The 14,205-nt window shown below is 40.9% G+C and overlaps 1 protein-coding gene across 3 annotated transcripts in view; it reads right to left on the reverse strand.

Moving 5' to 3' along the window:
• CHRDL1 (chordin like 1) overlaps positions 1-14,000 on the reverse strand; it is a 35,090-nt gene extending 21,090 nt beyond the window's left edge. For 2 of the 3 annotated variants that reach the window (XM_079318695.1, XM_079318693.1), the window contains exons 1-4: positions 13,575-13,707; positions 10,631-10,773; positions 8,838-8,950; positions 4,877-4,970 (exon numbers count right to left, since the gene is read on the reverse strand). In XM_079318695.1, coding sequence (XP_079174821.1) covers positions 4,877-4,970; positions 8,838-8,950; positions 10,631-10,754 — 331 coding nt within the window. In that variant the 5' untranslated portion in view covers positions 10,755-10,773; positions 13,575-13,707. Of the gene's footprint in view, positions 1-4,876; positions 4,971-8,837; positions 8,951-10,630; positions 10,774-13,574 lie in introns of all 3 variants that reach the window. The other variant, XM_079318694.1, reaches the window with a different exon arrangement.
• Positions 14,001-14,205: the final 205 nt, after the last annotated feature.

Raw genomic sequence — 14,205 nt, forward strand, 5'->3', positions numbered from 1 at the left:
TATTACAAATTAAAATGATGTGTAAAGTTTCTTTAACAACCAACCAAAGCTGTGCAATGATGTTGTCTTTAAAGCAGTGGCAAAGGCTGACAATAAATATGGATGGAAAAGTCGTGCACTATCCAGAAACTGCAAATACAAGCTCTAAATAAGATCCATATGTGCTTCTTGGAGGTGCAGGTGTCAATGACATTAAGCCACAAAATGCTTAACATCAAAATAAGGACCAAGTGAAGCTCTAAAAACTCCAGGGTAATTCAGAATTAATCACCACATCTAGTCTTTAATATGGTCAGATGGTAGAAAGTGTATGAAATTCATTGCTTGAAGGAACTAGCAGCACCTTATCTAGACACTATGAACTTCCATTCAAATTCTAGGCAAAGGTGTAGTTTCTGTTTAAACATTCAAAAGGCTTTTGCTTGTATTTTAGCTTTCTAGGGCTAAAGTCAAGCCCTTCATATTATTTTAATATATTTTCTGCAGCTTAATTTCCTGTGTTTTCTTTTATAGTTGCATAAAAAATTACCTATCAATTGCCCAGCAACTCTGAAGAGCTCATAAAACACTTTCTAGGTTGCTCTAGTTTAATTCTTGCTCTCAAGTTAAAATAGTATGTGAATCCACCAATCACTCTCCTGCAAAGAAACAAATTAAATGAAGCTTTTGGTGCATTCTAAATACTCTCTGAAGTCTCTTTGAAGGTCTTGGAAGTTATCTTGGAAAAATTCTGAGCAGCTTATCCTATCCTATCATGTCAGTCCAAAGAACTGATGTTTTGTCATCCATGTGGGATGATTTGTATTTTTTCAAAGACATTTTGGATGCTGATATACAGATAGATTTTTTAAAAAAAATTTATGGCCAAAAAAAGCAGAATGGAAACAAGCAACAACCTCAAGCTGGCTGTGACAGCAAACATTCCTTGTGAAGGTAGTGACAAAGGCAAATCACAAACTAAATCAAATTATCCAAGCACACATCAATAGGAAAAAAAATTATACATCTTCCTGAAATGCCTACTATCATTATATGTCTAAACCAAATTTACTTCCAAATAAATAATTTATTTTTACTATCAGACAACTACCCATAGTTAGGACTCTCACTTGCTGATATGAGAAGGGTAGTTAAGAGTTGCATAGAGAATGGAAGAGCTGGCCATAGTATGCCTTCCTCCATCCCAAAAGTGTTCAGGAATGGAAGGGTAAGAAGACTAGAACTGAAAGCCTGGGAGCTCTGGTGCACGAGCTGGGTAGAACCCAAAGCCTCTTCACCAAATGGTATCATGTATGTGCATTTTTCAACAAGAAGAAAAATCACTCCTCCAGAGCATTCTAACATCCAGGGTTGAAGATTTTGGTTGTAACTCAGTGCAAGATGTAGTACACTACACATACATTCTGTATTTACTTATAAAATGTCTGCCAGGTCAACAGGTGCTGTACATGCCCTGCCCCTCCCAATGCTGAGTCCTTCTCTACACTCAGAGTGGAGGGTGTCACCTAGCCTAGCTCAGGCACTGACAGAAGGCAGCACTGAGCTCATGGCAGACACATTTTTCCTGCTTCTTCAGCAAGTAAGAACAGCTTCTTCAGCACAGTGAATCCTGTGCTGTTCCAGGATCTAAAATAGTTAGTTCAAAGATTCAGGTACTACTGGGTCATGCTGCAGTCTATCATGCAGACAGAGCCACACTTATTTTTAGGTGATGTTCTCAGCCCACTGTTGTGAGATACCTCATCTGGTACATTTTTAGACCAGCTATGTCCATAGGTGCCACCTGGCATTTCTGTATCTAAAGAGGAACAAAAGTACATCAGGAAAGTGGTTTGAATTTGATAAAGAAAAACAACAGTACTAAAGGAGCTTAAACTTAAACATATTACTAATAATGAATGTTCTTGGAAGGCAATATGTTTAGTTGGGGCAGCAAGCTTAGAAAACATTGGTGCCAAATGGGCTGTTTCATACATTCATTCCATCCTTATCTGCTGAAAAATCAAATCATCAAATGCAATGTGGAAACCGTTTCTAAATCCTACAACTGTAAATTTTTGGTCTGATGTAAGCTTTTCTTAGGTTTGCATATTTTATCTTTAGCTAGACTCTAAATACTTTGATTCATAATTGTTGAATGTAGAAATTATACAATCTACAATAAATGTTCCAGCTTTAAAGGCATTGTCCATAGAATGCCATAAAAGACAGTCACAGCTAAATGCTCGAAGAACACATACATGAAGTTTATTTTTTCATGACAGGAGGCAGAAGCTCTGAAGTCCACTCTAGGTCAAGAGCTGATCCAGATCTAAGAAGGATGGTGATGGTCTCTCCCTGACTACAAATCACCTCTCCTTTGATGATGCCTGGAGCATCCTGAGGTGGAAGGAAGGAAATCACTAATTTCTGTAATGCAGCTTGAGAAATGGAGGGGAAACATAAGTGACAGATGTAATGAGCATTTACAAGAGAAATTCACATGGATGGCAAATGGCCACAGCTCTCACAGGTTCCCTTTAAAAATAACCAGGAAAACCAGAGAAGTCAATTTTCTGCATATCATGAAATGTTGCACAAAAAACATTTCATGCCAGGCACATAGGACTGGAAAGTTGGCATAAGACCTGCAAGAATACTCAAGATACCTATTCAGATCAGGCATGAACAATTACCACTGAAGACAGAGCACCAAGTATGATGCACATAACCACTGCAGAAAGCAGAATGTAAATAACCCCTGAAATCACAGGAGACTCTTGGTTCTCTTTTGCCTAACATTGTTACTGATTCAATTAGGGGGAAAACAGACCTTAGTGGGACCCATATTATTAATGAGATAGTGCACAACTGGCAATGTAATGACCCATCTTTTATAGCAGATTGGTTACAAACAGACTTTAGGAGCAGCTAAGAGAAGAGAACAGATGACAATTCAGGAAAGGCTCATCCCGCTGATTTTCCATATTTATCTGTTTAAACATAGAGTAAAAAATTCCAGCTGAAGACTATGAATAGAAAGAAACTTGATAAAATGGGTATGAGACTTTACATGGGGCATTACTCTTCCTTACTAGATCACCATAGAATGTTTTAAAATCTTCATAGTTATCATGACATTTACAAGCTCATGAACAGAAAAAAGCCAAAACAGTTCATTGCCAAGGAGCACTTCAAGCAAAACCAATCAATCTAGAAGTATTTCTGCTTCTATTGTAAGTAAGATATGGAGATACAAAAAAAAAAAAAAAAGAAAAAGTTTCTGATTGCAAATGCCAATTATTGAATAGAACTTCTGTGATTTAATTTAGACTATCAAAAAAGTAAGTATCCAGTTTTCCTGTGCTCCTTAAATAATCAGTGGAGAGTGACAGGCATCTCCAGCAGAAACAATCTTCTCATTCTGTGTGACAGGATGCATCACCCTCACATTTCCAACAGCTGTAATGGGTATCTAGATGATTGTGTTCCCAACTGAAGCTTAGATTAGCTGGAAAAACCAAAGAGATTTTTGGGTACACCAGCACACCAGTCATCCTTTTGATTTGGAAACAAAAGAAGGGTTTGTGTTCCCAGCACTTTACAATTTTACTAAATTCTAGTTGGCCAAGGAAATCATTTTACCTTAGAAATTTTCTTTCTTACTAGTAGACCATTATAGAGAAAATACCAATCATCAGCTGGACATTCCAACTCCAAAGAGCTGCATTCAAAGTTGAACAGCCTCAATCTCACAAAAGCATCAGATGAGTTATAAGCTCAAAAATGATTCCTTGTCACTGGTCAAAAAAAGGATTCTAGATACTTAGATCAGATACTGATATATATATCTGATACAGAGTGTATATAATTGTCAGGGAAGATGAATCCAACCCAAAATTGACATGTGGATACCATTTATTATCCAGTAAGTGCAGTGAAAACATCCATCCCACCTGAATAGCAACCTTCTTGTGTACTCTGCCATTGTGCACTTACTACATCCTGCTTGACAGGTTTTGCTCAGGGAACAGCTGTTTTCCTCAGACAATTAACCTCCCTGGAGAAAATCAAATAAAACCCCTTTCCATGATGCTGCATGAATACTCTTTTATAAATGGAAATGTGGGGTGCCACTAAGACTAACACCAATAAGATGTTCAGGGAAAAGCTCCAGTCAAATCTACCAGCCATTAGGCCATGTCGAGAATGCTGGAACAAGCTCGTGAAAGATCCTGCTTAGTCTCTTTCATACAGTGGCTCTTAATAATGAACATATAATAAATGTACAGTCTGGAGAATTTACTATACAGTATCCAACAGATTTATATAGTCATAAACTTGCACAGCACTGCTTCTATGATTTACAACAGTCTCTAGTAATTATGAAGCTATGCCTGGAACCTGAGAAGTAAAAGGTGAACCAGACTGGTTGTACAGTGACACCATACAAATGCATGTTTGCCAAAGCAGTTTTGAATTGCTTGTTAGCAGATAGCCATTGCAAATAACCATGTATTTTGGCCTGCTCTTAGGAAAAGCACCAAAACCAGAAACCTAGGAAGTTTGTGGGATGTTTTATTGTGATAGAGTTTAGAAATAAGGAGCCTGAAATGGACAGTCAATGAAACAAACTGCTACTTTCTGCCTGGATGGTAGGTGATTTGACTTGGTAGCTTACCTGATCCTTTCACAAACCTGTACTTCTGATTTCCTAAACAGAAAATACCATGGGAAATACCATAACTTACTGCAGGACAAGCCTCTCATGACCTAAATGGGACAGGAGAATGTTTACTTCACAGAAGTTTTCCACAATATATATTTAATTTTGTCATTACTGAGCATATTAAAATACCTATTTCAGAAAGGACTATTTGTCACTAATAGGAATTACCTGGGCATCGTGGGCAGCACAGCTGTGGTACATGTACAGGGGAAGCACAGTGTAGACTTGGGCATCTTATTCTGCTGCACAAAACATTTCCATTCTGCAGGTGGAACATAGTACATAGTATTTTAATGAAATGTGCTATCTTACAAATTTCTGTGTTCTCTACTCTACATCCAAACTTTTTTTTTTTTTTAATGCCTTTTTACAACATTCTGGTTTCATTCACACCAAAATATGCCCAGATACTTCCACTACCTTTGAATTTATGCTGGAGGTCAGAAATCCTTAGAAATTTTAAAATCAGAGGAAGTGTCTAAAAATGGATAGCAACAATCTCCATTTCTCTTTTTCTTTCCATTTGTATTTTCCTTTTGAGCAGATTATGCTTAGGAATTGCATTTCCAAAACTAAGACATGGACAAATGGCAGGTCTCTGAGATATCCCCTACTGAGGGTTAGTTCAAGACCACAAGAAACAATAGCATCTGCAATTGTTCCTAAAAACTGTGGAGAGTCTTTTGTTTTCATTTTATTGCTTTCCCAGTAGACAAAAAACCCAGACGGTAAGTAGCTGTTTTTCTAAGAAGTATGACTTAAGTCTTGGGAATAGGGTTCATTATTCATGTCACTAACATAATATTCTATTTGACCACATCTAAGTTTGATGTATAACTAGAACACAGGGTATTTTCATTCTCTGGTGTCTGTAACCAGGAAAGACCATCCATTTCAAATCCCCACTTCCCATCTATAATTCATCCTCTTAATTTACCTCTGAGTTGCTCATGGTTATAACAAGAAACATCTTTCAGCATGAACATTAAGTTATGACTGCAGTTTTAGGTGGTGTCAGGACCAAACCTACTTTATTTTCATATGCCTTCTGAACCACTGAAATGTTTTCAGTGGATGTGCAGACTCCCCTAGACAGGAGATGTATAGGCCTTTCTAGTCATCTCTTTCAAAACAATTCACAAATATTGCAGACCACAGGCTGGAATCCTACAGTTAGATCATTGCTAGCCACAAACTACAGTTGTGCATCTGCTTTGGAAAGAGATACTAAAAATTATCATCACCATCTGTTCCCAATAAGAACTGAAATGAAATATACTGATTTTGTAGAAGAGGAGCAAATTTTAGACTGTAGGATCTTCACAGAATAGGGACTATCCCTGGTCTGCACAGCTGCTTCCCCAGCAGACATGGGAGCCTGTGAAGCACTGCTGTAAAAGGAAGGATGTCACTGCCTGCACATCTGGCTTCATGTTGCTGACTGGTCCTGCTCCATGACCTCACTCTTTTTCATTTTAAGTCCTGCAGAATCTCCTAAGGTGAATGTTTATTTTCTGTGCACCATCAGCTGTGATAAAATTCTGCAGGCCAGCTTTGCTGCTCCACAGTGCCAGCCAGACTCCACTGTGTGCTGCAGGACAGAGATATTTTAACTGATCAGTGAGACTGATCTTATGCCTACATTCACAGTGGTATCTGGGAGAACAGCCCCACTGACCACAGCAGGACTCAACAGCTGGTCAGTCTCTCTAATTCAGGGCCAAGGTCACATTTCTGCATCAGGTACATTCTGCATCAACGGAGTGTTGCCCATTTAGCCTGAGGTCCACAGATATGACTACAAACACAAGCAAAAACAACTAACTGCTTTATTTTAGGGAGTCCAATAATGATCTGACAAATTGCAAGTGCTAAGTTTTACTTGACAGTAACAGTCAACAGGCTCCACTATGGACTGGAGGTGGAGGATGGGTTGTAAAAAGGAGGGGGAACAGGGTGAGAATACTGAATTATGTTTAGTTTTATTCTGGTTTAAGTATGTAACTTATAAGTTGTAAAAGCACAATGCTAAATATACACAAAACCAGGAGAACTGCTTTTTTTTTCCTTTTTTTTTTTTTTTTTTTTTTTTTTTTTTTAAATGCCAGGCTGAATAACTTGGCCTCTGTTTAGTTGATTTGCCTCACCTTTTTCTTAAACATCAGAAGCGTGTGTGTGGGGGGATGGACAGAAAGACTGTTTAGAGACAGAGATCTCTGTCTGCTGCCTGGTTGATGTGACTTTTGTGCAGACATCATGTGGATCACAGTATCTGTAGCCAGCAAAGACATTTTGATACACTGGACACAGAGACCCCTGAGGATTTTTTTTGCTTTTCTCTGCAGTGTGAGGGACTCAGCTGCTGCATCAGACTCTACAGATCCTCTGCCTACCTGCCAGGGAATCATACGTGCTTTACACTTAGATCTCTCTTACTTGCTATCTGTAGCACACTTTACTTAATCTTTTATGTTGTCATATTTGGTTTATGGTCTGTGCTTGTGCTATGCCATGATATGTTTTCTAAAGCCTTTATTTTGTTAAAATTATAAATGGTTGAGGGTTTCCTGAAGGAAACTTCATGAAACTGATGATGCTTCAGGAGCTTTTATGGTAGATCAGTGCTCTGAGGACATGATTTTGGCCAGGACAAAGCTCAAAGGAGAGGGTGGATGCCCCAGTTGTTATTTGTAATCTTCCTTCTAGATGACAAGACGACATTCAAGAGATCCCTCAGCATCCTCAGTGCTGAAGTTATCCCAAGTTACATTTTGCACCCTTATGGTACAACAAAGGTAAAACACAACAAATAAGGGTTTACAGTCCAATCCACTTCTGAGCTGCATGTACTGGGAACTACCATAAGCAGTATGGTAGTATTTCCTTCTTTACTAAATCTGCTGCCCTGAACTATCACTGTCTTCTACACCCAAGTTAAAAATTAAACAGATACTGCTTTTTGGAGGTTCATAGTGTGTGGGTATGCCTGGGTTCCAGCAATGTTGTTGTCTAGAGGAGCTGACCAGGCACTTTCCTATCCCTCCAAACTGTCTAGCATCTCTCTAAAAATCATTGAGCATTTATTTGTATCCAGACCTCTAGGATTTCCAGTTAATTTTTTCCCCTCCTCCCAAGATACATTCTTCCAGTGATTTAATGAGTGTTTTACTCGACACAAACTATTGAGGGAGTTTTCAACTTTGCACATACATCAACAAAAGTTGAGGAGAAACTCCTTTTTGCTCTAAACAAAGACTTTTCCTTCCCTTCCTACTACATTATTTTTTCTCTTACAGCTGCATTCTGTAGCAAACTTGTGGGACTAATGTTTGTACACTGAATTGCAGTAGCAGCTTCCCTCAGAGCAAATGCTGCATAGGGACCTAGTATTTTACACTTGCAGGGAGAGAAAATAGCAAGGAATACTTTACTCTGCATTAAATATAGCAGGCAGAACTCAGCATCTGGAGTGTCTCATGTGTTAGTGATTAAGATCCCTCACTGTTTATTTTAAAGTACTCTAACGGACATGAACTGCCTTCATTTTTGTGCCTCCTCCCAGCTATATATGACATACCATGGGGATCTCTGACTGCTGTGCTTTTGCATCAGCCATCAACTGATGGGAGCTCCTTCATGTTCTATCCAATTCTCTCTGCTCCCCATAAACTTTTCTCGTGTTTCATCATCTCATTCTTCTTTGACTTTTACTAACAGTGATATCTAAGCCTGTTTCTTCAGCACTTTAAGGCAGCAGATGCTTTGAATGGAAGGTGTTGGAACTGTACATAGATCAAAGTACAAAAGTCAGCATAATTAACCATATTGGTGCAACTGCAAAGATTGTACTTAGATGTGGGGCCTGATCAGTTGAGATGCAATGCCCAGTATCCACAAAGCTTCTGGCTAATTAAGGAGTCATTTTTGGCTATGCTATGAAAGTATTTTTTGCCAGTATTGGTCTTTTAATATTTTCCTTTCACCAGGATCACCTGCCTATATTCTGCAGCATGACCAGGACCCACTAGTGAAAACAGGTTTGGGTTTTATCAAATGGTAGTTACATCAGGAAGGATTCTAGTCAATGAAGCAAGTAGGAGTTGTAGCTTCAATAAATTGGCAGTCCTACCTCTGAACAAAGACAATTAACGCAGTAAACAAGGCCATAGGGTTCTAGATAAGGATGCCATCTTTCTCCTACATGGTATTTCTTATCTTGAAACACACAGTATGTATCTGAATCTGTAAAACAGTAAAAAATTGAAAGAGCTATGAATGAAAACTTCCATTCCATGTTTATAAAGTATATTTAGATGTACAGAGTTTTCTGTAAACTACTTTTTCTTTTTCTAGAGAATTATACAACACACACAACAGAAAGATCCTTAATTCCACATGCTGTTTTTTCTAACCTCCCAAACCAAAATAAATGACATGGCCTCTCATTTTTTCCAAAATTGCAACTCCTGAAATGATGTATGAAGGTGAGTTTATCCTTTCACCTGTTTGAGTAAGAAAATTTAAGTGCCTGATCACTCAGACAGGCTAATAAGAAACAAAACCTCTTCACTGCAAAATCAAAATAATTGGTCCAATTCAGGAAAATCCCATGTTGTACTGCAGAGAGATATTGAAATAATTTTTGCATCAGCTTTCAAATTGTTTTAAGATCTTTTGTTCACTAAGCACTTCTGATCTTGCAGTTGCAGAAATCCACGTCTGAATCCTGTCAGACATTGTTGTTTTGTCCCTTCCAGTCACATTATGGTTTCATATTGAAACTTCAAATCTCTACAATAAAAGGGTGTTTCCTACATGTTTTCATGTGAGAATTCCATTCTGTCACCTTAATGATATCCAAATTCAGTTAAATTCATTACCCACAGTACAGATTATACTTCAGGATATCTTAACAAAATACTCATCTTCCATGTGATGATCCAAGTCAGGCACAGTCTTCACATTTACTGAGCTAGAAGAAAGTAGCCAGAGCTAGGGACTGTTAGTAGAAGCTGTGATCTACTTTCCCTTCACATAGAAGCATGACAAATCAAACACATATGAAAAAGCAGACAACTGGAATTTGGTAATTTCTCACACTGTTCTTTCATGTGCAGGTTCCTGCACATGGTTTTCCTGTGTGTGTTCAATGGGGCAGAAGGCTTTTCTGGAACTCAGTCTCTTTCGTTTTCCCCCACATCTACTTCCTTGGAAGCAGAAGCTGCTGAGACTGAAGTTAAAAATTTTAATGATTTCTCAAGGGCAAATAATGTCTTTTGTAAGAAGGAAGCCAAAAACCCAATCTATGCAGGTAGGGAGGGATCAGTAATGAGGCTGAAGCAGTCAATAACTCCTAGACCTATCTGGGTAGCTATTCCTCCTTACTGTGATTGTTGAAACGTGTTAACATCTCCCACAGATGACAGGCTTTGCAGAAATGCTCCTTTATTTTGTTTGTATTCTTTTCAATTCTTCTCACCAAGTTTTTCACAGTTTTTTAAGAAAGAGACTCCTAACTTTTTGAAAGGATGTTGAGAATCTAATCCAGCTCATATGAGGTTGTTTTTACAAGCTTTACACTAGCTGAGAACCTCAGCACAACAGTCTTACACATGGGTCAGATCCAGATGATCTGTCAGATGTTTATAGAGGTTACTAAATAGAACTAAGCATGCTCTTGACTCAGGATATTTGAAACAAAATAGATTCTGCAACTAATGTGTTATGTTCTTTGTGATGCATTATAACCTGTACAGCTTTAGGAAAATGTACCCTGTATGTGGGTGTGACCTGATTCTAATAAATAGAGGATTAGAAGGAGGAAGAATGTTAGAAGGTTTAGGATATTCTTTTCTGAACCACATCTGAAAATACAAAGAAAATGTCCAGTTTAGGTGAATGTGACAGCTTTGTTTGACTTACATTTTACTTGTTCTAGTTTACCTCCATCTATGGAAAGGAGACAGAGCACACCAAAAAAGATAGAATTAAAATCCTCCAATATCCACTTTCTTTCCATCTTTACCGAAAGGAAAAGCAAGAGCATCCAAGAAGAGAATGTTGAGCTGTTGAGGAAAAAAAAAAAAAAAAATTAAAGAAAAATCTTGTAAGAAACTCAATTATTTCATCCAGCACACAGAAATCCTAAACTGCCAGAAGAAAAAAATAATATGTCTGTATCATGAATATTTCTTTCATGGAAACAGCTTTGCCTTTAGATAATTTAATTTTTGGAAAAGGGGCTACATTCCTATTCATAAAAGCTGAAAACGGAATATTCCTTCTAAAAATGTCCTTATTTCATTTCAAAGCAATCTGGCAAGTAAGCAATTTAAATTCTTAAAAGTTCTCTTTCCCAAGAAACTAGTCTGGTATATGTTCTTGCAGAGCATCACTTTCAGACGTATTTTTGGTGCCAGTTGTATCATGTTTGCTTCATCCTAAGGTTAACATTTGGTGTCCCTGGAGAACAGGTCCTGCACTGTGAAAATCCCTGTTCAGGGTGAGCCACTGGCCCTGCTGCAGCCAGTGGGAGTTTTCCCCACCACATCTAGTAGGCTTCTATCCCTATTCAGCTCTCCCCTTTGCCCCTCTCCCAGCCATTATTGTTCTGGTACTGTGTATAATTAATTTTTCTGGAGTTAACCCTTCTGCTGCCTTGATAGCTGAGTGTAGAATGGAGGAATGACTTGCCATCTTCATTCCTGTAGACCTTTAATGTCAAAATCCTGCATGTGGAGCAAAGCTTAATGTATTCTCTGTCTGGTGCAGAGCTAGTATTGTACTTGCTGTATGTGCCATTCTTTTTTTTTTTTCTGGGTTTTAACAAGTGAATTATTTTACAGAACTAACTAACTAAAGTATTTTTTTTTAATACAGTCAACTTAAGATTCTACTATTTTGATGCTCCAACATTTATGAGCATTTATTACAGAAGTCTTATCTTCCCAGAGTGCATTTGTCCATAACTTACAAAGTTGGAAATATTTGGGTGTGATTTTAAAAGATATGGATTCACTATTAGTTTTACAGAAGTTTAAAAAACCCAAGAAGAGTCACTTTTGGGGAAATGAGCAGTCTGTTTTGTAAACAAATTTGACCTCTTCAGATCTCATGTAAATAATAGAACTGTATATAAATATGCTCAAACTCATAAATAAGGCAAAAAATATTTTTTATATGTATAAGTATAGTGGTGGATAATTTAAAGAAACCAAACCAAACTTAAAGAAACCAAGTTAAGAAGCCCTTAAAATGAAGATCTTCCTATTAAGACTGTTGAGACCTAGGATACTGTAGCAAAGGGAGTATGATCTGACTTTATCAGCAGCTTCATTGCCTTCACTGATCAAGAATTCTCTGTAGTCCCAAACTGCAACCACAATGGACATCTTCCTTAACTAACTAAACCTGTGCCACTAATCTGTACTCAGTAAGTTCATTCAATGCAAACAATGCAAATTGCCTCTGAAAATGTTTTTAAAAAACATTCTTTAAAGCACACACCCTACTCAATTACAAAGTGTAACTTTCCATTTATTTTGCAATTTGAGAATAATGTTTCAATTTCAGAAGGAGTTTAAGTAATTTTTCCCTTTCGACATATTCAAATCACATAGGGCATTTCTGAAGCCAAACATTCTTTTAAGAACCTGTCTAACATTAAAACCTCACAATTTAGTCCCAGGACATCATGCATGGATTGAGAATAACAGTAGCACATCACTGGGACTAGCAGAAACGTGAATGTTTTAAGTATTTCAGCCTTTCAGGGATTGCTTAAGCAAACAGTAATTATAAATGGCGTAGAATTATCCTTTTTTGCAGCACCTTATCTGTTAGCTAGTTTGCTTAGTTGGAATAGAAAGGGTCAGAAATCCACTCATTTTAATTGCCAGGTCTTCAAAAGGAAGAACATTATAGAACTTGGAAAACATAAAACTGCTTGTTCTCAAAAATGCTGCACAGTAATGTGAGATGGAGGAGTTAATAACAGAAATGGGATGGAGAGTTTTGACATCGTTCTTAATTCTCTTTCTGTATTGTTGTTACTCCAAATATAAACACATACTTTTCACTATTAGCACGCTCCCGCTATTTCCCAAAGGGCCATATCCTAAAAATATTCTCGGATTTAAATAATCCAGTTAGTATTAGCCTGTTAATTATCGGTGTATTTTCTGCATTGTAAAAACAATTAAAGTGATCCATATCTTATGTGAATTACTCAGTGAAATAAAGGAGACGGGGCTCTGTTTAACGCCTCGCCCTCCAAAGAGCCCGGCTTTGTAAGAGGCAGTGTCTAACTTCGCCACGTTTTAAAACCCGCAAAATCAAAAGGCGGCAGCGCCGAGGGCAGCAAGCAGAAGCTGCAAGGCGCGGGGCTGCAGCGGCGGGGACAGCTCAGCCCCGACGGCCGCGCTCCCCTCCATCCACCCATCCATCCATCCCCCGCACGCCGACTCGCTCCGCTCCCTTCCCGGGGCTCTATCCCTGCAGGCGTCCGCCCGCTGCCGTCGGGAGGCAGCGCTGGGTGGGCGGGTCTCCAGCTGCGCGGCGGCCGCAGGCGCCCGGCTCTGGCAGCCCCGACAGAACAGCCGCCCTTGGGTCGCCGGCCCGGGGAGCGCCCGCCGCTCCGCTCGGGGCCGGGAGGGGAGCTCGGCTCGGCGCTGCTCCCCTGCCCCGGCCAGGTGCCGGCTGCCCCGAGGGGGCGGCGGGACATCGACCGGCGAAACGGGATAGACGGAACACCCGGGAGACGTCGAGTCCCCGCGCTGGGCTGTCTGTGCCGCGGCCTCGGGCGTAGCTGCGGCAGCGGGACCGTGCCTTCCCCGAGGCCTCGTCTCGGACAGCAGAGCTCACAAACCTGGGGCAGGGCTGGAGGCGTGCGCTCCGCAGGGCCGGAGGCTGGAGCGCTCCACTCCGCTCGGAGACCGCCGCGAACAGCGCTCGGGCTCCGCAACCGCGTGGCTCCGCACTCCTCTCTGCCGGCGTACGGGGCGGTCCGGCCAGGCGGCTCCGCAGCTCCCTCACGTTGCCATAATCTTCTCCCGCAGCTTTTAGGTGTCCCCTTCGATTCGGGGGAGGGGGGGGGCAAGCAGGGGACCGACGGGGTACTGCCGCCGCCGCCGCCAGCCCTCGACCCCCGACTGATGGACGGGAGCGGAGAGGGAGGGATCTGCTACGGCCGAGCTGCGGGGTGGGGCACCTGCCACCGCCTCCTGTCCCGGCGGGGAGCGCAGCGAGGCCTCGAGGCCGGCGGATGCTCCCGCCTCGCAGCCCCGCCGGCAGCGACCGGCGGCGGGAGGCGGAGTGAGCAGGTCCGCCTCCGCCCCGGCCCCCTCCGCGCCCGCGCCCCGCGCCCGCCGCCCGGCACAGCAGCGTGACTAACACGGCCGGGGTGGGGCCGCTCCGCCACGGGGGGCCGCGGAGAGGGGAGACACTGGACACGGGGCTCCAAGCCCGCCCGCCTGCAGAAGCAGCTGGGCGCCGCGGGA

Source organism: Erithacus rubecula, assembly GCF_903797595.1.
Source record: "Erithacus rubecula genome assembly, chromosome: 15".
In the NCBI taxonomy this organism is placed as follows: Eukaryota; Metazoa; Chordata; class Aves; order Passeriformes; family Muscicapidae; genus Erithacus; species Erithacus rubecula.